Here is a 25,158-nt window from a genome sequence, read left to right on the forward strand (position 1 = left end):
ACAGGCCAGGAAACGTCCCCAAACGGGGTGGCAACAGCGATGACGGGTGGGCGTTTCTCTGGATTCAGTTTAAATACATATCCCTGAGCATCCGTGGGCGGCCTGAGGGGCTTGCACGGGGAACCCAGGAAACGCCGACGGTCGCCACTGCTACCACCCGTCACTGGGCCACCACCATCTTGGACTCACCTACTGCCATCTAAAATACAGCTTTAAAAAGCCCCCAACTATACCTGTTAGTCCCTCGCCCACCACCCCTTACCCAGCCCCTTCCTTCCTGCCTCCCAGGGCAGTCCTAGTTGAGAAAGAGGAAACAATGCCACCATCTTGGTCTCCTCTGCAAACCCCACAAGCCCCCAGTTATGTTGCTGAGTTGGATCAAGCCAGGGAAGAATGGTGGCAGGAGGAGGCTGAGAAAGGAGAGGGGAATGGTTCCTCCCTCCCCTCCAATTATTTAGCTCGTGTTTTCTTTTTGTTTTAGAAATAAAATATTTAGAAGATTTAAAAAAAAAAGAAGTTCAAGTTTACAAACAGCAACAGAACAGAACAAAACAAAAGGTTGGTTTGAAGGACAGAACTGAATGGCAAAAGGAGAATCCGATCTTCCTATTTGGCTTTGGAAAGTGGTGGGAAGGAGCACTCTTGAAAATCTTTCTAATCTTAATAGCTTCTCTGTGTGAGTCTAACTGGAGACATGGACTGGTGTGATTCTTGCTTCTACTTAGAATGGTCAGATGGATGATGATGATGATGATGATGATGATGTGTGTGTGAGAGAGAGTGTGTGTGTGTGTGTAGGGGGTTAATCTCTTTCAAAACTAAGAATAGAAATTTGTACAGAATCATGCTCCGAACAAAAGCAACACTCAGTTAGGAAACCTTGCTATGCCACAGCTGGGCTGCTGAAAGCCAGAGGCTCAAAGTAGTCCAGGAGACAGAGAGAGAAAAGCCAAAGATAATGGATGCCATCTCTCCCCCACCTGCCCCTGGCACAAGCCTTTAAGCATCAAATTATTCCAAAGCCCTTTTTGCAAAGTGTCTGCCGAGCAAAGAAAAGAGAATTCCAACCTTTGTAGGGGTGTCCTTCAAACCAAATTCACAAATCCATCTAGTGAGGTGACCTATGGTCTCTACACCTCTAGCTACGTTCCTATTTTCTTCACATAATACCTGAGTCCGCAACGCATTACATTCACTTTACCCTGTTTCAAAAAAACAAACAAACCCCAAGTCCTCAGTGGACTTGGTTGCAGGAGGCATTAATGGCAGCCCAACGAGTTACCTTCTGGCTTGCAGCACTAGCCTCTTGGCTCGCACCTGGATTCAGCCTGGCCTCTCTGCTCCCATACAGAAAACAGTGGCCTTTTTTTTGGGGGGGGGGGGGGGGTTTCACCAAAAAAAAAAAAATTTTTACCCCCCCCCCCCCCCCCGTTTTAACAGAGGTGAGGCCACGAGAGGAAGAAGAGCGGTACTAACTTGCATCCCCCCCCCCACAATCCCACTATTTTATTTGAGGGGGGGGGGGGGGGCTTCTAGAAATCCCACAGATCTATTAGTTTCAAAACTGACCCTTCTTAGCCAAAAAGGGGGGAGGCCAATTCTTCAGTTTGTGCAATGTCTTCCCCTCCCCAGCTAAATGTTCGCAAGCCGGAAGGTAACATAATCATTGGAAGTATGGTGGATAGCTTTTCCCAAAAATAGTAACGACAACAATAAAAAATAATATAACACCAATGTCAAGCAGGCAGCACTTTTCTAGTTTTGCAACACAAGACAAACAGACAGAAAAGACAGACAGAAGGGCAGTTGGAGGAGAGGGTTCCAGTCTCTTGGCTGCCCTTTGAGGTATATATGGTGTTCAAAGCAGGAGGAGGAGGACTTCCTGAGAGAGAGGGGTGAGAAGGGAATGGGAGACCCACACTATTCAGACGGACAGGAAAACAAAAGGACTGGAACACCAGTTTTTGGGGGGTGATGGGGAAGGGAATTCACAAAGCCACAGAAAGCTGGCCAGCCCCAGCTGCACGTGGCCATTACCCGTTTCACTTTGCTGGAATCAGCAGCAGCAACACTGTTAGGAGGAGAGGGTTGGGGTGGGATGGGGTGAGAGGTTAGCAAAGCAGGACCAGAGGAGAAATAGCAGGAAGGGGGAGCCCTCCCACTCCCACCCCAGCAGCAAACACAACAGGCCAGAGAGTCCGTATGTTTGGCCAGGGGGAGGCATGAGTTGGGCCACAGGCTTCTGCAGCACCTGTAGGGTGGGGGTTGTTGGCTCTTGGGTCAAGCTCATCCATTTTGTATCCCCTACATTGACCCACCAGCTGGGCCTCTCCCCTAGAAAAGGTGCCAAGTGTCCAAACGCAGAAAGGGAGCAAGGACAGAGCAGATGGAACTAGGCTGTGGTAAGAGGCAATTGTGGCAGTGCTTGAGGTATATCTCTCTCAATCTCTCAACCTTTGGAAACTCAAAATAAAGGGAATGCTCCACTTAGTAGGAACATCTCCTGCCCTGTTTTACTCTCTGGCCTTCAAGGCTGCATCTGCTGCTGCCTGGCTCAGCCCCCCTTCTCCAGAAAAGAGGCAATGGAAGGAAGGGGGCAGGAAAGGTCTAAGACCACTGAGAGTATGGGGCTGCCAATCTAGCCTCTCACATGCTATATTCCCTTCCTCACAGTTCATGAATACAACTGACGGAGAGCTACTAACAGGGCCTGGAGTACTAAAAGGGACTTTAGACAGCACAGTGGTTGATATAAGTGCCTGCATGGATGTGCGGATGTGGAATAGGAATGGATGATGTCTCAGGGAGTGCCTGAGAGGGGAAGGCCCCCCAGTTTGAGAGGAGTCAGCTGCCACGCTGCCCACCCACCTGCCTGCGCTCCTGGGTTATTTGGCATCTCTAGGGGGGGGAAATGAACCTGGCTGATTTCCTGAGAAAGATGACCCATTTTGGGTGAGCATGACCTGCAGAAAACTGCAAAAACAGCACCTGTCTCTGCTTGAGGTAGTCTTAGTTGTCGGCCCCAGCCCCCCTCCCCACCCCTCCCCGCCCCAAACCCTCATTACAAAAGGCCTAACCCTAAAAACACTGTAACAAACATCTTCACATTTTCTGTAAACTGCAAGAGGGGCCACACTCGGACAGGATGCCATGCATGGGGGCAGGGGAGGAGAGTGGGGAGGGTGGGGTGGGGTTGAAGATCATACATTCAACTCTGTCGTGAAATAAATATTATAGGAAACGAGTTTTTTTAAAAAAACACAAAACCCACAAAACACAAAAACCAGGATTCCTGCTACAATGGCAAGGCTACCCACTGCCCTGCCAAACAGCCATTTCGCATCTTCAGCCTCGAATGCAGGGATCCTCGTTCTCGTCTTCCTCACTCTTTACTCACGCCACCCTTGCAGGAGTGCAGCACGGCCTTAAAGAGGAGTGGCAGCTGCTCCAGAGGGACGCTCACCATTTTCCCTGTTGAGGGGAAGGGAGAGATTAACCCACACCCCCAACAAGCAGCTGACCCACATCTCACAGTACAGGGCACCTCCAGCGCCTCTTTCACCCCATTCATGCCTTAGCTTCAAAATGTTCTTTTTGGGAGGGGGGGGGGGGAATCCCCAACCCAGAATAGCCCCCCTGAGAGGCATTTGGGGCTTTTCTTATTGTCTCTCACCCTCCAGAACTTCTGGATGAAGCAAGTGAAAACTTGCTACTCTAGGCATGAAACCTGTTGGCTTGTAGGAAGAAATATTTTACACAAGTGCCTCATCACCATGGAAGACAATGAAGCAATTGCATGTCCAGGATGGAAGGCCTTGTCTCTTGCTGCTGGAAGTTTCAGGGCCTTCAGGAGACACTTAAACAGGAGACACAACCTACCCACGATGGGGAAAGGCCTGGGAAGCATATTTTAAGTTTTGTTCTTGATTCCTCCTGCCTGACCTGTCTGGAAAGGAAAGCACACCAGCTACTCAGGATTCTGGGATGTACATCCCATCAACCTCCATGAAATCCTGCCATCATCCATGAAATCCTGAAAACTTGTCTAAACACTTGGGGAGAGGCAGAGAAGTCGCTTCTCTTGTTCCAGTGTGGCCACTCCATTGCCAGTTTCCCAACAATGCCTCTCAAGAGATCGTCAGATTCTCACCTGCAATGTATCGGATCTCCGGCAGGCACATCATCAGATCCGGGAACCGGGTCGGCTGGTGGGGATACTTGAACTCCATGAAATCCTGGCAGACGTACCAATAGCGTTTGTTCAGCTGCTCCAGTTGGGAAGCATTTGTCAGGCCTCGAATATCTAAAAGGAAAAAAAGTTGCCACTTGAACGGGACGGAGACAGGGCAGGAACAGCCATTTCTAACAAACTCCAACCTCGGAGCCACGCCAGCTGTAATACCAATCAAAGACAGTGGGGCAGAAATCATCCTAGCCCCAGAGGGCCAGTCTTGCCACTTGACAAATGATTCTAGTGATAGGATAGAGAGAGAGGGTCTCAGAAAGAATGAAGCATGATATGCCTTGGGATTTACAGCTCATAACCTGGGTTTTCTGTTCATAATCTATAGAAGGAAGAGTTTTTTCTCTGCATTCTCATAGAGCGGAAGAGCTGCATCTCCACCAACCTCTTGAGTACCTTGCTGAGACCAGGAAGATCATCATTCCTAGAAAAGTCCTGCTGCAAGCATATACTGTTATCTCCAATCCCCAGTAGACAAGATCTTTAGTCAACAAGAGGAGCAGGTGGGAAGATGAAAAAAGGCATCCCATAAGAGCTGCCTGCAGCCCAATGCAATCACACTGACTTAAAATATCACAGAGGACATATGAGAAAGAGGAGGCAGCAGCTGTTTAGAGGGAAGGGTCTTTCTCCCTTGCTTCACCCCAGCCCACCTTGATAGCTTTTTCTGGGCTCTTCTTTCAGTCACATCAGGATCTGAACCCAATCCTGCTACCAGGGAAACAAGCAACGTGGGTTTGTGTCTGACGTCTATTCCAGCCTTGAGGTCAATAATAAAAAGGCTGTCATCAGAGAAAGACAGAGCACTAGCAAAGACAGAGAGAGAAAGAGAGACTGAAAGAGAGAAAGACAGGCAAAGAGAAGTGTAAAAAAAGAGAAAGCGATGGGGAGAGACAGACAGATGGAAGAAAAAGAGAGGTGAAGAGAAAGGAAGGAAAGCAGAGAGAGATGCAGAAAAGAAAGAGGCAGAGAAAAAGAGAGTTGAAAGAGAAGTCAAGCCATGAAGGGGAGCAGAAAAGAGAGTCTCTCAACCAAACCACCCCCTCATTCTCCTTACCTTGATTGAGAAAGTTAATGGCTTTCATACAGGCATACTCTTCCTTGCTGATTTTCAGTTGGCTGAACTTGCGGTACAGGTAGATGAGCCGCTCCATCACTTCCATCCCTTCTTCACTAAACCTGTCAGGAGAAAGAAGGAAGGAAGGAGGGGACCCCTCTGTGTCAGACAAGACCTCAGAGAACTTGACTCTTTTTGGAGAGAACCAACTTGGGGTTCAGAGGAATTGCTGAACAAAGGTGGGATGACACTCTGGATCCCAGGACATTTCCTAAAAGTAACATTCCAAGCTTTGCCTGAAATTCTGGGGATGGGGTAGGCAAAGCTAGTCACGTCTTCAGGCTGTGGGACACCTAAACCAATCTCTCTGGCTAGGTAAATCTCACAGATCCTTCCCACATCACTGCTCTCTTGGGACTCTCAGCCTTGCTGTTCTCAAAGCCTTCTTGTTTAGCAGTCAACTCCATGAAGGAAGGCAGGGTTTCCTTGATGCTAGTATACAGACAGGGAGACCTTGCCATGCAAAGCCACAGGAGTCCCTGGCCCGGTCCTTCCTCCCGGCACATTCCTGAGCAGTTTGCAAAAACTGTACTAAGAGAGGAAGCAAGGCAGGTTGTCAGGGAAGCAATTTTGGAGGTGATGAAAGATGCTGGTCAGAAGGCATTCCCTTTCTCTCACAGAGCATCTGTAGGCATAAGCTTAAGGCCCACTGCCACTCCTCAGAAGTGCCCATGCTTCTACTGGACATTTGGCACATACTGAAAACCAGGCTAGCTCATCCTGCTGCTCTATGGACATAGTGTGATGGAAAGGGAGGCACGTGAAACCTCTCTGGACTGGCAAGGGGTCACACACTCCAGTTTCCTTTGTGTTGCACCATCACTTCTGAGAATGGCTGTGTACTTCTCTCCCCACAGCTGGTCTGCGGCTGGTGCAACTCTCTAGCCTTAACTATATAATTCCTGATAAGAGGCTGATTAGATGAAAAAAAGATGTCATAAATTTGATGCCAAATTGCAAAGATGCTGTTAGAAAAAGAAAGGGGAGGGAGGGGGAGAGGAGATGAGGACCGAGCCAGACTTGATTTACAGAGAGGGTAGGAGTTTCAAGGCAGCAGAAACCCTTTGCAGGTCAAGGATTCGGGAGACTGTTACTGTGAGGAGGAAAGGGGGGAAGTTCTATAGGGTGGAAGTGACCATGTTCTCCTGGAGTTTGTAATACAGTGGAAAGGAGAAGCCAGGCATAGTCAGACACGCATCCTAGACTTTAGGAGAGCGGATTTCAGTAAACTTAGAGAAGTATTGAGGGCGATTCCATGGTCAGAAATACTAAAAGATAAAGGAGTTCAGGACGGATGGGAATTTCTCAAAAGAGAGATACTGAAGGCACAATTTCAAACCGTTCCAGTGAGAAAGAAAAATGGGAGGTGTCTCAAGAAACCAGGATGGATGACTAAGGAACTTTCAACTGAGCTGAGTTTGAAACGGAACATGTATAAGAAATGGAAAAAGGGGGAAATCACAAAAAAGGAATTCAAAGAAATAGCAGGCATGTGTAGGGGTAAAGTCAGAAAAGCTAAAGCGCAGAATGAACTCAGGCTTGCTAGAGAGGTTAAGAACAATAAAAAGGGCTTTTTTGGATATGTCCGCAGCAAAAGGAAGAAGAAGGAAACGGTAGGGCCACTGCGTGGAGAAGATGGCAAAATGCTAACAGAAGACAGAGAAAAGGCAGAATTACTCAACACCTTCTTTGCCACAGTCTTCTCAGAAATGGCAAAGGGTGCTCAACCTGAGGATAATGGAGCAGAGGACAGAATAGGGGAATAAGTAAAGAGATAGTAGAGGAACACCTTGTTAATCTAAATGAATTTAAGTCTCTGGGACCAGATGAACTCCATCCAAGGGTATTAAAAGAACTGGCAAAGGTAATATCGGAGCCATTGGCAATAATCTTTGAAAACTCCTGGAAAACAGGAGAGATCCCAGCAGACTGGCGGAGGGCACATGTTGTCCCCCTCTTCAAAAAGGGGAAAAACGAGGATCAACAATTATCGTCAGTTAGTCTGACATCAGTACTAGGAAAGATTCTGGAGCAGATCATTAAACAGAGAGTCTGTGAACATCTAGAAGGCAATGCCATAATCACAAAAAGTCAACATGGGTTTCAGAGAAACAAGTCATGCCAGACAAACCTAATCTCTTTCTTTGATAAAATTACCAGCTTGGTAGATGAAGGGAATGCTGTGGATGTAGTATATCTTGATTTCACTAAGGCCTTTGACAAGGTTCCCCATGACATTCTTGCAAACAAGCTTGTAAAATGTGGGCTAGACAAAGGAACTGTTACATGGATCTGTAATTGGTTGACCGACCGAACCCAAAGGGTGCTCAACAATGGCTCCTTTTCATCCTGGAGAGAAGTGACCAGTGGGGTCCCACAGGGCTCTGTCCTGGGCCCAGTGCTATTCAACATCTTTATCAATGACCTGGATGACAGAATTGGGAGCATACTTATCAAATTTGCAGATGACACCAAATTAGGGGGAATAGCTAATACCCCAGAGGACAGGATCAAGATTCAAAATGACCTGAATAGACTAGAAAGCTGGGCCAAAGCTAACAAAATGAAATTCAACACGGAGAAATGTAAGGTATTGCACTTAGGGCGGAAAAATAAAATGCACAGATATAGGATGGGTGACACCTGGCTGAATGAAACTACGTGTGAAAGGGATCTAGGAGTCCAAGTAGACTACAAGTTGAACATGAGTGAACAGTGTGATGCGGCAGCTAAAAAGGCCAATGTTATTTTAGGCTGCATCAATAGAAGTATAGTGTCTAGATCAAGAGAAGTAATACTGTAGTGCCACTGTATTCTGCTCTGGTCAGGCCCCACCTAGAATATTGTGTCCAGTTCTGGGCACCACAATTCAGAAAGGACATTGAGAAACTGGAGCGTGTCCAAAGGAGGGCGACAAAAATGGTGAAGGGTCTGGAAACCATGCCCTATGAGGAACGACTTAGGGAGCTGGGGATGTTTAGCCTGGAGAAAAGAAGGTTAAGAGGCGATATGATAGCCCTGTTTAAATATTTGAAAGGATGTCATGTTGAAGAGGGAGCAAGCTTGTTTTCTGCTGCTCCAGAAAACAGGACCCGGAGCAATGGATGCAAGCTACAGGAAAAGAGATTCCATCTGAACATTAGGAGGAACTTCCTGACAGTAAGGGCTGTTCGACAGTGGAATGCACTTCCTCGGAAGGTGATAGAGTCTCCTTCCTTGGAGGTCTTTAAACAGAGGCTGGATGGCCATCTGTCAGGGATGCTTTGATCTGGATTTCCTGCATGGCAGGGGGTTGGACTGGATGGCCCTAGTGGTCTCTTCCAACTCTACGATTCTATGATTCTATGATTCTAGGGGTGGGTGGTTTCATGTGTACTTGGTACAGTAAGGATAGGCAACTAGGCAGGTCCAATTTTTGCCCCTGTGCTTCCTCCATGGGATGCAGTGGAGTGTCATAGTACACTGGAAGTGCTATCACAGTCCTTCAAAACACCATTTTCATTCAGTTTGCAGGCAAAACACAGGCTGGGCATGGATCAAACTGCCATGTTGGAGTGGGGTTTTCAAGCAATTTTTGGACTCTGCAGGCAAAAATTAGTCCCCATCATCAATTTTTTAAAATTGGGAGAGGACTCTGACAATTACGACAGAAAGTTAGGAAGCTTACATGACCCATGGGCCACACTCCCCCCCCCCATTCTAAGCTCTATTGAAACACAGGAGTTGAAGCACACAGGAAATTCAAGAGCAGTTTAACTGGCAGTAAGAGGGGGCAAACTCCTACATGCCATGTGGAAAGCCATAGCTCTGATCTTAGTCTAAATTTATCCATGTGGGAGAATGTGAGTGCCCCAAATAAGGAAAAGTAGTCCTCCATCATGACCACCACCCAATGCTGCTGGGCTTTGGGCAGGTTTTGCTTTTGAGCAAAACTGAGTTAGAGTCCAGGTGATTAAGAAAGGATAGCTATGTGTGTGAGAGAGACCCCCACCCTAATCTGCCCTGAGCTCTTATCTAAACAAGCCAGCCTGGCATTTAGAAACATGTCCCTCCCCAGCACCTCTGATTCATGAGTGGCAGGGTCACTGGGAGCATCGGTTTGCCATCACAGTCTTGGCTAGTGTCAGGCAGATCACCCAGCCATCCAATTTATGCCACAGAAAACATTCCTCTGACCCATGGGGACCAGTGGGGGCTTCCATTCTGTGATCCAGGTTCAAAACACCCAGAATTGGCAGGCAGGTGCCCTCTTGCTGTGCACTACTGTCACTGCACCTCCACAGCACAGCTGGGAAGAAGGTAACACTTGCTGTTTGGTGCTTGCTATTTGGTCCTTCCTCCAATGGAGCAACTGAGCTGGCTCAGAAAGAGTCCCACTTCCTTTTTCAAGGCTCTCACCACTTCAGAGATTACAGGTCTCCAAAGCACTCTGCACACCTGGGAATGTTGCATGTGTATATATACCTCAGTGCCAGAGATCTCAGAAAAGTTGCTAGTTTGGATGACAACTTTTAGAAACCCCCAACCAGCACCATTCTGGAAGCTGTCATCCAGACAAGCAAATTTTCCAAACTCTATTCAAGATTAAAGTGGGAAGAAGGCCCCTGTCTGTTTTTCTCTGATTAAAGAAGGGGAGCTAGGAGCTCAACAAGGAATCCAGTTCAAGTCAAAGTCTCCTAAAGACAGAAGCTATTCAGGGCGAAAGTCTCTTATTTCCTCCTCATTGAACACAGATGAGGGGTCGCACTATGGCTCTTCCCCAACGACTGAGCCCCAAAATCTGTTCTGATTTTCACATAAGAGTAGGAGACAAAAGCTGCACAGAGAGTCTGTCTTTTCTTAAAGATGGGGAGAAGCCATTTTTACAGTGGCATCACTTGGCTAAGGTGAAGCACTTTTGGCTGGGAGAAACCTCAATCCATCTTGCCCACAGTGCACCCGTCTCCAGCTCCTCCCTCCATACCTCTGGAGCTCATCATCAGAGGGGGAGTACTTGGAGGTCACGTCAGCCAGATCCCCGAAAATCTGCTTGCTGTAAACGGTGAGAGAGGAAAGCAGGATCAGCTCCTGCCAAGTAGAGCTCAGGAGGCAGGTGTAGTCCTTGATGGAGAGTTCACAGAAGAATGGCAGCTTCTTGATCCAGGCAATCTGGCGGAAGAGCAGCTCATCCGCCAGCCGACAGAGCAGTGCGAAGAGCTCAGCCTGAGTCACTTTGTACCTGCAGGACAACCATAAAAAGTAAATCACAGCACTTCAGGCCACCAAGGATCATCTAGCTCACCCTCCTTGCCAGTAGAGGAAAGGAGTTGTGAAAGGGGAGCAACTGATTACTTCCTTCCTCCTCCCCCTCTTTCACACTTTCTCTTACAGCAATAATCTGGAGACATATGTCAAGCTGGGAGGGACGGTGTGACTGCTCCAAGGTTATCCAGGAAGCTTCACAGCTCACACAGGACTAGATCTCCCAAGTCCCAGTCTACCACTCATAAACACTATATACATCAATCTTAGAGTAAGGCCCCATTATTTTAACCTTGCTATATGTCACCTTTAGTGTCGTGCCTTGCCAGGAGAAACGTGACATACAAATAAAATAAAAGTAAAGAAATAAAGAAAAATAAAACCAAAACATATGACATAAACTTGTCGTAACTTAGGGCAGGGCTGGGAAATGTGTGGTCCTTCAGAGGTTCTGGGACACCAACTGTGAGCCTTCCCCACCTCTGGCTATGCTGACTAGGGGTTGCTGGAGGTCTGTATGAGCCCCACCCCAGCTGTAGGATCTCAGCAGGTCTTAATCTAGCCCTTCTGGGCTGTGGGCGAGAGCTTACCCATCTTCAATCAGCATAGGGGTGCCCAGGGGTTCCAGGTCCTCCGCAGACACCAGCTGGCTGATGAGGAGGCCATGGGACTGTGGGTCGTGGCTTCGGGGCTGGGAGGGCATGATGGCTGTGTGAGCTGGGCAGCTCAGAAGGTGCGGAAGGTACTGGTAGGGTGCAGGCACTGGCGTTCCCATATACTGATCCCTGAGTACGGTGAATCCATTCAGCTCCACAGACCTACTGGAGGCAAAGTGGGAAAAAACAAAAAGGGCATTGAGAGAGAAGCAAAGGGGAACAAGCCAGCTTTCAGCCCCTGCCTGAAACACTCCTGGACCCTCTATTTCCCAACTGTGAGTCCCACCTTGAGGACGGGGTCGAGACTGGGGAGGGCTGGTTGCTCTCCGACACCCCATTCCCGGGGGAGCTGTTATCACTGTCCCCATTGTTGCTCCAGGAGATGTTGGCCTCCCCTTCAAACTCCTGTCCGGACATGATCCGCTCGATCTCTTCCTCGGAGATCTGCCGAGGAGAAAAGGAAAGAGCACAATGAGGGAACAGATAAAGAAGGTGGCATCTGTCCTCCTATAGAAGCAAAGCAGGAGAGGGGATTGGGTCCTTCCCATCGCAAGGGAATCCTGAGCCACATGTTCAGCTTTATTTGTCTGCAACTACTCCCCAGGAGACAGCCTTGATGTACTGGCTACCTTGGGTCCCACTCTCAGAGGAAGGCTGTATATACATTAAAAATATAATATAATATAACAGGCAAGATGGAGGAACAGACAGCTAGCGGCAAAAGCTCTACTCTGTCAAGGGCCAGACTGTGATCCTAGGAGAGACAGATTCAGGCCCAGGGCCTGAGGTTCTCCACTTCAGATCTTGTGTGTGTGTGTGTGTGCATGCGTGTGTGCGCGCGCGCTTAGGATGCCTTGACAGCTGGGCTTTCAAAGATCTATTTTGCTAATCTTCCAGGCAGCTTCTGGCAATCTGTCAGCTCTTTTTAAAGCTTATTTATGGATGAGCTTGCTTCCATTGTTTTTATGCTAGTTTGTAAACTGTCCTGCAGACTCTAATGGATATAAGAGACATATACATAAAAATGCAGAGTAGAAGTATCCAAAATGGATTTTTAAAAAGAGGCAAGCCAAGTCCTTGCTTCAGAAACATAGACTGGGATCTTGAGTCTCAATCTGGTTGTCTGATTTCCAACACCAGGAAGAAACAACAAGCTGAATTTCCAGCACATTAAGGCATAGGGAAATGATGACTCTGTTTGCAGGGAAGGAGCACCAGAGCACCTTTTAACAGGCAAGCTCTGCATTTTTTCCTCCAAAATAATATCCCCCCAAAACACAAATGTCATCCCAAAAGGGACATTCGGCTTTACTGCTATCTCAAAGTAAGATGCCTTGCTCCCCACCATGTCCTGTTCCCCCCTTCCTTGAGTTGCCATCTAGAAAGTGGTCATCACTTCTCACTTCTGTGGCAGGGAGCGATTGGGCAGAATTAGCACACATTTTACAAGACATCTGCAGACAAGCTGGAGCATCAATCAGCCAGACATTTACTGGGTGCCCTGCTTGAGACAACTTCAGAAATTGCGCTGTGATCACGGGGAAGATTTACGGAAAGCTTGGCAGGGACTGAAGGGATTATGCCGGTTTAGAGAAGGGCGGAAGGGTTGCCACTGGGCCAGAGCGATTGCCAGCTAACATCTCCCTGAGGCAAGGGGAAATGGTCCAGACAGCTGCAACGTCCCACTGCCCCCAAGGTGGTTCCACTGAACTCCTCTGATTGTTCTGACAGGAAAATAAACCGCTTCTTGTAATAGGAAAAGGCCTGATATGGAGTCAAATCATTAGACCATCTAGATGGACTGCTTACACTGATTGGCAGCAGCTCACCAGGGCTTAAGTCTGTCAGAAATCTGCTGTCTGCCATATTTATCAATTGACAATAACTGAACCTAGGACTGAAAAGCAGCGGCTCTGCCAGTGAGTTATGACACTGAATCAGACCAGTGGTCCATCCTAGCACTGTCTGCACTGGCTAGCAGCAGTCTTCCAGAGTTTTAGATGGCAGTCTTTCTAGTTCTACCTGAAAATGCAGGGGATTGTCCCTAAAGGTATTTTACATGCAAAGCAGAGGCTCTGGGAACTGAACTACAGCTCTCCCGCCTTTCCACATCACTCCAAGGTACTACAGCCAAGATGGAAAGGGCAGCAAAAGCTGGCCATACCTCATCTTATGTGTTCCTCGCACATCTGCTACATCCATCCATTTGCAACAGGCGGCAGCACAGAAAACTGGGAAAATATCCCTGCATTCTGGCTTTCTCAAGTTCCTTGGAAATTAAAGGGAATCAATCCTTTTATCTAGTTTATGGTCACCTTGCCTTGAATCATGGTTCTCTAGGAATGCCACCAGGTGCCAATGGCTGAGTGGGGAAACTTAAGCTAGAAACAGCTGGGTTCAGTTGCCCCAAAAGGGCAGCTCACCTGGACTGGTCCAATGCTCTTGTTCCTGCCTCCGGGCATGCCGTCTTCGCGGATTGCTGTGTGTGTGGGGGGGGAGACATGTAATAAAAGATCAGATGGTCAGAAATTTGATACCCTTTTTATAGGAGGGCATAAAATCCAGTGTTTTTGTGCCCAGGGAACGGATGGGATCATACAGCTCTTCTAAGACCAACAACAACAATAATAATAACAGTGCTGCTAATGATGATATGTCTTATCATCATTGGTACTTCTGGTACCAATAGGGATTATATTTGGGTATCCTAACAGACAGTAGCCACTGGTGGTCCTAACCTCCATGAATTTTGCCAACTCCCTTCCAGTTGGCAGACATCACAACATCCCATGGCTAAAAGTCCCACCATTAAACTGGGCACTGTGTGAAGAAAGCCTTCTTTTTCTCTGTCCTGAATCCAATCCAACCCTAAGGCAAACCTATTCTGGGATGTTCTTGGCAAGATTTGTTCAGAAGAGGTTTGCCATGGTCTTCCTCTGAAACTAAGAGCTTGTATTCCTGGACTATGGCTGGGTGCTGCCAGTCTCCCTCTCGTGGCCACACTCAGGCACTGCGGACATCATTCCCAGAAGCTACAGCAGGGGTAGGCAACCTTTTTGAGCCGGGGGCCGGGTTGCTGTCCCTTAGACAGCTGGGGAGCCGGAGCCAAAAAATAAATAATTACATATTTTTTTTAAAAAAACTAAATATATAAATAAACTAGGACAAATGTAGGACAAAATTTTCAAATGGAAGACACTTTTTTAAAAAATGGAGGACACGTGAAAAAATTTGCTGATTTTTTTTTTAAAATGTTAATATAAATGCATGTTTCTGAGGCTTCTATAGACAATTGCCCCCCAAAGGCCCCGGCGGCAATCGGCGGCAGGACCGGGCTGGGGCCAGTCCTAAGGCCTTGCCGGGCCGCATCCGGCCCACGGGCCCTGAGCTACAGTCTCAAGTGAAGAATATGATGCTGCTTTAAACTTGTGTCTCTACACCAGCTAAACAAATGTTTAAAACCCAACATCTCACCAAACCAGAAGAAGAAACAACTTCAGCAAGAGTGTTAAAGAGAAGACAAGCCAGAGAAGTCAGAGGTGCATCAGCATAGCTAAAAAATCTAAGCAATCTTTGGAAGACACACACACACACACACACACACACACACACACACACACACACACACACACACACACACCTTCAGCTGGTGTCAAAAAGGCAAGCAAAAAGACACACCAAGTGAGTTTCATTGGGGAGAGTCTTCCAAAGATGGGGTGCACTCACTAAGAAAACCATGTCACCACCCGCCTTTTTTCAGAAGATGGTGAGATGTAGAGAAGAACTAACAGAGGTGATTCCAAAGCCTGGGGCCAGACTTAATTAATAGCCAGAACTGAAACAGCAACAAATTGGAAGTTGGCACAAAACCTTTCACAAGGTGCCTGGCCAAACAGAATCCAGCCTTTGGTTCTCTCTGAGAAGATAGTAAGGGAGAAAAGGACTTTAATAATTCCAAAGTTATCTGGTTTTCATTTGTTTCATCTACCAGTGCAACATGTAATGCAAGCAGACCTCCATCCACACAGAATTTATGGAAGAATGTACTTAGTGGCTGGCATACAGATATGAAGAAAGACATGAACTCGAAAATTGAGCTGTTTCTACCATTTAGGATTCCAGCCTGAGTTTCTCAACAGCGCCCAGGAGAGGGTGCTCTCTTCACATTTCTCAGATCTGTCCACACATATGCTATTTGTCTTAAGTAGAAACAGCACCCCCAAACTGCTCCAAATCCTACACTGCCAAGGGATCTGGGGTGCCATCTACAAAGGATGACCCCTTCTCTGCATCCAACACCCACCTCTGCACCTGGAGATACAGTTAAGCAGCTGAAACAATGGACCTGATCTCCCTCCTCAGTTCAAATCCTGTGGGATCTGCCCAGGGATTCTGTTCTAGGTCTAGTGGTTTTCTGGATCTTCCAGCCAGGTTGATATAGACCAGGTTGATATGACTCTTCCTCCCACCAAACCCTGCCCTGAGCAGCAACGGCACCGGGCCTTGCAAGGGTACCTTTCCGGTTCATCCCCATCTGGAGGCATTTGAGCAGCCGGCAGTACTGGCACCTGTTGCGCTGCTTGCGGGACATGACACAGTTCTTGTCGCGGCTGCATCGGTAGACCCGCTTGTTGCAAATGCTCCGTTTGAAGAAGCCCTTGCAGCCCTCACACGAGATGATGCCGTAGTGGAGACCCGTCGCTCGGTCGCCGCAGATCAAGCAGGTGCGCTGGTCCACCCGGTCATCTGCAATAGGAAGGACACCAAGGTGAGGCTCACAATAGGCAGCAGAGACAGACCAATTGACTCAACCAGCCTGAGTGGGTTGATTCTGAGAATGGGACGATTTGACATTGATGCTCATGGAAGGGACTGGGAAAAACAGAACCCAAAAGGCAGGGCTTCACAGAGTTTGGAAAAGTTACTCTTTTGGGACTTTTTCTGCTGGGATACAAGGAGGGGGCATGGAGTAGTTGTCAGAGATGGGAGACTTCACACCGAAAGAAAGACGGAAGGCTGAAGCAACCGACTTTGCAAAGTCAGACCTCATTAGCCCAGATCTGCAGTCAACTGTAAACACAGGACAGACGATGGCTGTGTCCACTCAGAAACGAAACCCAATGCCACTCATCTTTGGTTGAAGATTATTTCAGCTATCTTTTGCTGCCAGGAAATCATTGTTATTTTAAAAAAACAAAAAAATCCCTAAGTGACAGCAGTCTCTGGCAATGAACCTCCATTCTGCTCCCTTGCTTTCTTTACTCCGTAGATCATCACTGAGCCCACATAAGACATCCCAGCAGAGTCACTGGGAAGTCCAGTGGGAAAGGAAGCCACCCTCTGCTTCCCACCCCATTCCAAGGGACTCCAAAAACAGACAGCTCCTTTCCCCACAAACAGGTGCAAGCCAAATCTAATTCTGAAACCAAGCTTACCCCAATGCAATTAAAGCAAACAGCATTACAGAGAACAGGAATGACGGACAAGTTTTTTATGACCAGATGGGGACAGAAAAGTGTACTGCAAAATGATGCAGCTTGCTGCCATGGGAGCCAATTCTGGCCTCTGTGGCAGGCTCACCGCCAGCTTTTTGGGACAAGATCAGGATTGGAAGTTACTTCTACTTCCAGCTTCTGAGTTTCTCCTTGAGCTTTTGGCAGGGGTCAGTTGTTTTGAACTACTACCTGGAGCAGAAACTGACCCTTCCTATTTTGTTTCTCCCAAAATGTTCTTTTTTTATTTGTTTCGGGTATGACTATAGAAAAGGCCTGGATTCTGTCGGGTGGTTCCCTTATACTTTACAGATCCCCACAAATACACACATATCCTCACAGGCAGCATCTTGACAAAGAGCAGCTCCTAAACAGACTTTGCAGTCATGAGTTGCATAATCTGGGTCTTTAGTTATCTGATGACCATAGAAAAGGGGGGATTAGGAATCCTCTCTGGGTGGGATTTGACTCCTTTGCAATGTCTTCCCCTCTTGCTGCTTCCAATCCCAATCAAAGCCATAAATCCAGAACTGACTTGCATTTGAGGGAGAGCAGAGTTGGGGGGAGGGAGCTTGGTTTGGCCAGACATCTGCCCCCACAGCTAAAACCCACAGTAGGAGGGTCCCTTTGCAAGTGTGAAAGGAAGGCAGAAGGCTTTTGCATAACAATGCAGGGTAGGTTTTAAACCCAAATTACAAACTCTAGAAATTTAGAAACCCCAAACTGAATAGCGCCTCATCTGTGAAAGAGGCTCTAAACCAGCCTTTCTCAAATAGTGGGGCAGGCCCCCCAGGGGGGGCACGAGGCTCCGTAAAGGGGGGCACGAGGCTCTGTTATGCAGAGGTGTACTTATAACAATTTTATAGACAAATGATACTATTTACAGTCGCGCGGGGGGCACGAAATGTTTTCTTCTTTCTAGGGGGGGCATGACAGAAAATAATTAAGAAGCACTGCTCTAAACCAACAGTTTGCTGATAAAATGCACAAAGATATAGCATGATGGTTAAGGAGAAATACCAAACAGGTAGAGAACCAAGCATTTCTAAATTGTGCCAGCTTCTGAGTTCTGGAGGATGTTTCATCACACAAAGTGCTGTGAGTCCAGCCAAAAGTCATCAAATGGGGCACCTCAACAGTGCCACCAGGCTGAAGCCTGAGAGAGACCCGGAAAGCCGATTGTCAGCCTGGAAGACTACAGCAGCGGCCTCCTGGCTGTGGCCAAAAGCTTCTCCAACCCCAAATGGCCCCTGGACAACCCAGAGGGGCTGAGGTCTGTAGCTTCTGACCTCTGCAGGTTTTCACCCTCATTCATGACTGCTCTTCGCAAAATGGCCACAGACAGACATAGCCATGACCTTTCTGTTTGCTGCTGGGCCTTTTCATGGGATGCAAAATGGAAAAGAGGGAAGAAGCGGTCTTGAAATAGCTCCTTCATCTTGAAGTTTGCATCAGGCCCCAGAAAAGTAGTAAAAAGTGCCAATTTTCAGACCAGATGCTGGCAGGAGTCCTGCTCTCCAGTGCCCAGGCTTTGAGGCAGGCCTGGGGAGAAAGACTCACCAGCAACAGACTTGCTGGAAATAGAAAGATAGTTCTGCTCCACTCAGACATGGGACACTTGGATGGCTTTGTTCAGCCCCAAGATTTGGAAACTGGGCCACTTACCAAAGGGCTGTGGGAAAATCAGGGGCCCCAAATATTCCCGCTCAAGTCTACTTGCTAGTCCTAAACAGCAGCAGTGCTACCAAATCAATGAAACTTGTTTAAATAGTGGCTTCCAACTCTTCCACTGATTCAATTGATTGTCCTACTCAGAACTAAAAAGACACTTCAAATTCCTACCATTAGTATATAAGTCAACACTTTTTGTTTGATGTATTTGTGTGGCCTGTTGATACATTCACGCCTATGCAAATAAATATAAACCAAGCTTTCATTCAAAAAGAAAATCAAAAGGGAAAAAAAGAAATTTTCAGCACAGCACAAAGAAAAATCAAACATTCTGTATAAGGCATGGGAATCGCCATAAATCAGAAATGACTTGAAGGCCTACAACAAATGTTGCTGGACTGCAACTCCCACAATCGTCCCCAATGGCTATGCTGGCCAGGGCAGCTCTTCCAGGTGTTGCTGAACTGCAACTCCTAGCATCCCTTACCAAATTGGTATGCTGGCTAGGACAATATCTGAAGGGCTGTATGTTTTTGATTCATGCTCTTCACCAAGGTTTCTAAACATAGTGGTTGCTGGACTGACGTCAGTCTGTGAACCATTGGCTAATGGTCCACTGAAAGTTTCCAGGAAAGAAGAAAATAATTGTAGCCAATGGGCACAATTATGGTACCAGTCCTTGGAACACCATAAATAATAATTCCCTCCCGAAAACTGCCAATCCACAGTCCACGGTTTGCAAGCTCTCCAATACACAGCTGGAGAAGACACACCGCTACAGTGACCTCAGAAAGCAAAAATGCATGGTTCAAGAGGAGGAAATTGCCTGTTATGGATCCCTCTAGAAATGTTTCTTAAACCCCAGATCGCTCCATACTGGATGCTGTGCAATCTGTATTCCTGCCAATCCTCTTCCCCTAAAAAAGAGATATAGCTTTTGGCCCGGGACACCGGGGTGTGTGTTTGCGTATCTGTGTTTGCCTCTTTCTGGGAGGAAGACCTCTCCCCACAATGGCCAGTGAATTGATCTCTTATGACCCAGCCCCCATTCTGGAGGAGGAGGAAGGTTGGGGAGGGGGAAAGAGTTTAAGAAACCCAGGCTTCCTGCTTGGTGAATGAGAAGGCTGAAAAGCCAGATTGCCTTCTGGGGCCAGCCCCTTCCCCATGAGGACCTGTAGAAAGTTAACCCTCTGTTAACCAAAACATGGCTGCATGGGCCCAGCTGGGAGGCTAGAAACAGGCAAACAATCTCTCTTCCCACACTTTTACAAGTAGCTTTCTTATTACCTGAACCCAGAAAGGATCAATATAAGGGCCTGTTGCATTGTTTTAAAAGAGAGGACACACACACACACACACACACACCCTTCAAAAAGTAAAGCCTCTTCTATCCATGGCAAGGAAGGATGTTTCTGTAGCTCTCTGTCTCCGGGTGTGAGGCAGCAGGGGCCTGGGCCCCGGTTGTTTTGCAACCAGAAATCTTGAAAACACACTTGTATGGAATGCAGGACACATTTCAGAGCTGTCGCACACTTGCCTCAACCTTTGATCATTCCCAGGATTTCCAAAATCCTCTTTCCAGAGCTCACAGGCAAGTGAGCAACAATGGGGTGGGGGTGGGAGACCCCCACCCTGCCTCTCAACAGGAATTGGAGAAAACACTTGAGCGAGCGAGCCTGGCATTTTCTTTCTCTGTGTTTCTGTGCGACCTTCCCCATCAAGAGCCCTTTCACAATGGCCTGCCCAGAAGAAAGTCCCTCCTAGGAGGCATCAGCCCAGAGAAAAGAATGGAGGGTCCATTGGTGGGTATGCTTTTCAGACCCTTCCCTTTGCCTCCCCTTCTCAGCTCCCCAGTAGGTTTCCAGCTTTGCCCTTCCTGGAGGAAACACTGGGCAAAATTTGGTTAATGGAGAGACCCATGTTGAAAAACATCCTTCCCTCTCCCCTTCCTGGCCTCCTTTATTTAAGTGAGTTCAGATGCAAAACCAAAGAAAAACAATTCTCAGGAGATGAAGGGCCTTTTTGGGGAGGCCAATGTATGCATTTCACATTTGTGACAGGGAAGAGAAGCAGAAAGGTGGAAGAAGCCACAAGGCAAGCGGAAGCCCCCTCCTCTCTGGGCCAAGCACAAACAAAAGCAATTAATGCCGTTGGGCCCCCTCCCCCTCCTCTTTATTCCAGGGTCTTAGCCAAGGAGGGAAAACTACAGGCAGAGGACAATTGGGGAGGGATCCTCTTGTTTTTCCAAGCTGGGGCTGTAAACTCCACCAAGGGACCCCTGACTTGCAGGAGGCCTTGCCCATAAACCTTCAAGTCCATCACTTATTGAGAATATTAGGTAAAGCTTTCGTCCCCAATCCCTCAGCAGTCAAAAGTAGAAGATGAATTTGTGGCAGCACTCACATGCACAGAACCACCACCAAGCACTCCAAATTTTAAAATAACCAGAGAAGTATTTGCAAAAGCAACCAGCTGGCCCTTTCAACCAGTACTGAAGCCAAAGGAAGAAGTTCCTCCTCCAGTGATAACCCCCAACCATTTGCTCTCTTCTCTCAGCCAAGTCTTTACCTTCCCATGCCTCCATCTCATGCATTGACTGGGGGGCTTCAGAGCAGCCATGAAGAGAGCTGGGGGGATGGTGGTTAAGCAAAGGCTTCCCGGTCCAGCTCACTGCCCCATGGCTGGTGGTGGGGTCGGTGGTAGCCCCTCTCTGCTCCGTGCGGGTCTCACAGGTCAGTTTACAGGCTGGTCACGTGATGCAAAAGTTCAAGCCTTAAGGTCACAACTTGCAGAGGAGGAGGGGGAGCAGAGGGCCAGCAACAGCATGGAGCAGTGACCGCACTGGCCATGTGCCATGTCTTGAGCATCAGTGCAGCTGAAGCTGCTGGCCAGGAAAAGGATCAGACAGGGTGGCTCCCAAATCTATTTGTTGGCCACAGGCCTACCAGACTTCCCTAAGGCAATATAGGTAGCTGGAGGCTTCTGGGAGTTGAAGTCCAGCATGCCTGAAGAATGTGCAGGTGCAGGCACACTTGTGCCACATGCAAGAGGCCCGATCCCTCTGACATCGAGACATCTTTCAGTGAAAGAAAATCCCCACCCACCCTGGGACACAAGCAAGTTGCTGCTGATACAAATCCCCCAAGAGGTTTCAAACTATTCTAGATCTTGCCAACCCCAAAGTGGGTGCTGCTACTCATCTACCCAGAGAGAGGGCCTGGCACCACTTGGACACTATTTCATCACTTGGCTCTCACACTTCTCCTGGAGGGCAGCCTAAATGCAGCTTGAACCCGCCCAAAGGCCTGGGCAAAGGGGGCTCCCCTCCTCCCCAGCCCAGTTACCTTCCATAAAGGTGGCCTCTGGCTTTGTCCGACCCTCTTCAAGAGAGTAGCCACCCAGCGCTAGGCCAGGCCAGCTGGACAGGCATGGCTACAAAGCGGGCGGCTCTCTCTGGCTCCTGACCTCTGTGCTGCGGAAAAAAAGGAGTCAGCCGGACACCAAAACCGCCTGCCTCCTGGCCACTGAGGCTAAGCCAATGGCACTGCCGGCGACCTGCCAAAGGGGGTGGGCTGGAGGGCCCCTCGGCTCAGTGCTTGGCCTCCTCTCCCTCCCTCTCCACAGGCCTCCTCAGCTAAGCCAAAACATGGCACATCCCCAAGCATTCCCCACTGCCCCCCTCCCCACTGCCGGACCCTCGTGAAAGCAAGAGGGGAGGACTGTATGTAGTGATTTATCTGGAGAGGGACGCCCTCTTGCCATTGGAAGCAAATATTTGCTGAGGTAACGAATGGGGGGCCTGCAAGTCTTGCTATAGTAAGTAAGCTGCCTAAGGAAAGGGGGGGGGGGGGGGGGGGAGATGGTTGAGAGTTTTTTTTGGGGGGGGGGACACAAGGAAGGAGGTTTCCCCCATACTGGAAGGGCTGCCTAACTGGATGCCTGGATTAAGGGGCCTCCAAGGATGACTGTATTTCAGAGGAAGGGCTTGGCAAAAAATTCTCCAAATTTGTGTGGCTCTAGATGGTCCAAGCTGACCCACGATGATACACGATGGGTACAACCTTTCGTCAAGATTAGAAAGGCCAAAGACTCCCCCAACCCTGCAGCAATGGATGCTTCATCCACTGTCTCAGGCCTTGGACGGAATGACCACACTGCCAGACAATCCTGATCCGCCACCCCAAGCTTATGCTGAGCTGAAAGGATTTTTCCGCACCCCAAAAGAAGCATCCAAATACGAGAGAGCGATCCAAGCTCATTCACAGGTCTATCCTCCTGCCTTTAAATCTTGCCCTTTGCTTCTTGGAATTTCCTCCCCAGCAGGTTTTTCTAGTGCTGCAAGAAACACGAGGGCCATTCTTTAACATTCCACCTTAAAAACATTAATTTATAGAACAGTGGGAGAGAGTTGCACAGCCTCAGAGCAGCCACCAAGAAGTCCAGAAAAGATCCCCAGAGTATCTTAAAACCTGGACAGGCTCATATGGGGAGCCTTTTAGATAGCTTGGTGTTTAGAATCAAAAGAATCAGAATCATGGTTACCAAGATGGGGGTGCTTAGCGCTGGAGGAGGAATATACCATGGTTCAAGTGGACAAGAGAATCATTTGTTTTGTGTCACAAAAGAGCAGCCTGTAACAGATTTTAAAAACGTAACTGTCTAAAGCTACTTTGGGGGAAATGGAAAAGAGCCTCTTTTTAATAAACTCTTAACTGCAGCTGGCTACATTTTGGGGCCAATTGCAACTGTAACAAAATGCTTCCTAAAACTAACTTCCCAAGCTTTCTGGTTGGATCTGATGGCCTCTTGCTCACTTTCTGGTCTCTCTGACAGAATTTAGGCTGTGATTGTGAGGGGAAAAGCTTTTCCTTTTCAACTTACACTTTGAAAAAAGAATAAAACAAAATGCAAAATGAGAGGAGGAGGTTTGTAGGCACCACAGCTGGGAGCACCTTCCCTTCCACTGTGGGTCTCTCTAAAGGATGCTCTGCAAGGCTGCATAAAAACAGCAGCCAAGAAGCAATTGGGTTTTACTGCAAGGCAGGAGTTCTTCAAAGGCAGTCCTGCCTGAAGGCCTAATCCAAACTAATTATGAGGGGCTTCCAGGAAAGGGAGGATCCTGGTAGCTCTGACAAATGATGGCTTCTGAGGGGGTGAGCAGGCTGGGGGGGGGGAGAGAAAAACTGCCTGAAAAGCCCCTCTCCCATCTCCCCTCATCCTGGCCAGGAGCAGCTTCTCATCCAAGAGGTTTAACCCATACACTGAACACCTCCTGATGGAGGATGTTACTCCAGAGCACAGACATTTTGCTTTTGGACTGCAACTCCCAGAATCCCCTAACTCAGATTCTAGGAGTTGGAGTCTGATTTATTTTTCAAGTTCTGATTTATTCTAAATTTATTTTGTATGTGCATGTTGACAGCAAAAACATCCCAAAGCTGCACGGACACCCACCAAAGCTTGGTTTTCTTTTTGCTACTCAAAGGATATGAACAAACGGATTCCAGCTGCAAGAACCTGAACATTAGGAAGACTTTCCTGAGGGTAAGAGATGTTTGATGGTAGACTAGACTGCCTTGGAAGGTTGGCGGGTGTTCATTGGAGGCCTTTAAACAAATATTGGGATGGAGCGCTTTAGCTGCGTATTCCTGTGCTGCAGGAGGTTGGACTAGACCTTCTAACTCTGTGGTTCTAAATTCACACCAACAGCATAATTTAGGGACAAAAGAAAAGAAAATATAAAGACAGGAGGTGCACTGCCATGCATCACAGGAGACTCCAGTAAATTGCATACTAAGAAAAGATTGGATATACTGTAATTGTTTTTGAATGGACATAATATACAGTACTACTGAATGTTTCTTTCCCCTCAAAATAGACATCTCTCTCCTGACATTGTGCATCACCACACATCACTGTACATAATGGCTTTAAGTTACATACTAAGGCAGAAATAGGCATTAATTATTTATGCTCTGCTTTTCAACTCAAAGATTACAATGCAGAATGTTTTCTTCCAACTATGTAGAGTTATTGGGACACAGCACAAGGGAACTAGATCAAGACTACACAACGCAGGTCTGGGCTGTGGGTGTGTGACTGAGAGTACAAAGATTTTGTGAAATGGACACAATCTTAGCGGTGAGTTCATTTGCAAGTCTGTCCCTTTGAGCACTGAGATTTCTCAATGCCTTCCTCCTTAGAACAACCAAAACTTTGTATCCTGTATTTAGCGCATCTAACATGATTGCTTCCAGTACAATTATGGATACACACACACAGTATGGAAAATATTCCAAGGCAAAATCAGAAAATGTCCCACCCCACATTTATGTTGCAAAGGCCCAACATGCCTGCAGTCCTGACTCCTCTTCCCAAAATGGAGTAGTGTGGCAAGCTGAACGCTAGAGAGCAGCAGCAGGCGGACCTGAAGAAGCTGGCAGAAGGTACAAAATACAGCTATTTCCCCCCCTTGGAGTCAAGTAAGAGAACCAATTAAAGCTCCACTTGTGGGCAGGTAAGGCCTTTCACACAGGCAATGCAGAGCCAAACAAGGACAGCAGAGACGCTGCCATCCTAGGAGGGCTGAGGGTATGAATCCTTTTCGCCAAACACGCACATGATCCTCCTATCAAGCCATAGATGGCATTTTCCCCGAGTAGCGAGTAGTTCTTCTCTCTTTTCACAGACCACATGTTTTTAAAAGAAAAATGAAAGAGGCATGCAATCGCCATGTGG

The 25,158-nt window shown here is 47.8% G+C and overlaps 1 protein-coding gene across 3 annotated transcripts in view; it reads right to left on the bottom strand.

Moving 5' to 3' along the window:
• Positions 1-1,522: 1,522 nt before the first annotated feature.
• NR6A1 (nuclear receptor subfamily 6 group A member 1) overlaps positions 1,523-25,158 on the bottom strand; it is a 48,101-nt gene continuing 24,465 nt past the window's right edge. The window contains exons 1-9 of one of the 3 annotated variants that reach the window (XM_042479085.1): positions 21,765-21,796; positions 15,773-16,003; positions 13,681-13,736; positions 11,544-11,701; positions 11,192-11,422; positions 10,324-10,578; positions 5,301-5,422; positions 4,151-4,303; positions 1,523-3,471 (exon numbers count right to left, since the gene is read on the bottom strand). In XM_042479085.1, the coding sequence (XP_042335019.1) occupies positions 3,383-3,471; positions 4,151-4,303; positions 5,301-5,422; positions 10,324-10,578; positions 11,192-11,422; positions 11,544-11,701; positions 13,681-13,736; positions 15,773-16,003; positions 21,765-21,771 (1,302 nt within the window). In that variant the 5' untranslated portion in view covers positions 21,772-21,796 and the 3' untranslated portion in view covers positions 1,523-3,382. Of the gene's footprint in view, positions 3,472-4,150; positions 4,304-5,300; positions 5,423-10,323; positions 10,579-11,191; positions 11,423-11,543; positions 11,702-13,680; positions 13,737-15,772; positions 16,004-21,764; positions 21,797-25,158 lie in introns of those variants that run through there. The other 2 variants (XM_042479084.1, XM_042479083.1) reach the window with 2 other exon arrangements.

The sequence above is a fragment of the Sceloporus undulatus genome, chromosome 7, assembly GCF_019175285.1.
Source record: "Sceloporus undulatus isolate JIND9_A2432 ecotype Alabama chromosome 7, SceUnd_v1.1, whole genome shotgun sequence".
In the NCBI taxonomy this organism is placed as follows: domain Eukaryota; kingdom Metazoa; phylum Chordata; class Lepidosauria; order Squamata; family Phrynosomatidae; genus Sceloporus; species Sceloporus undulatus.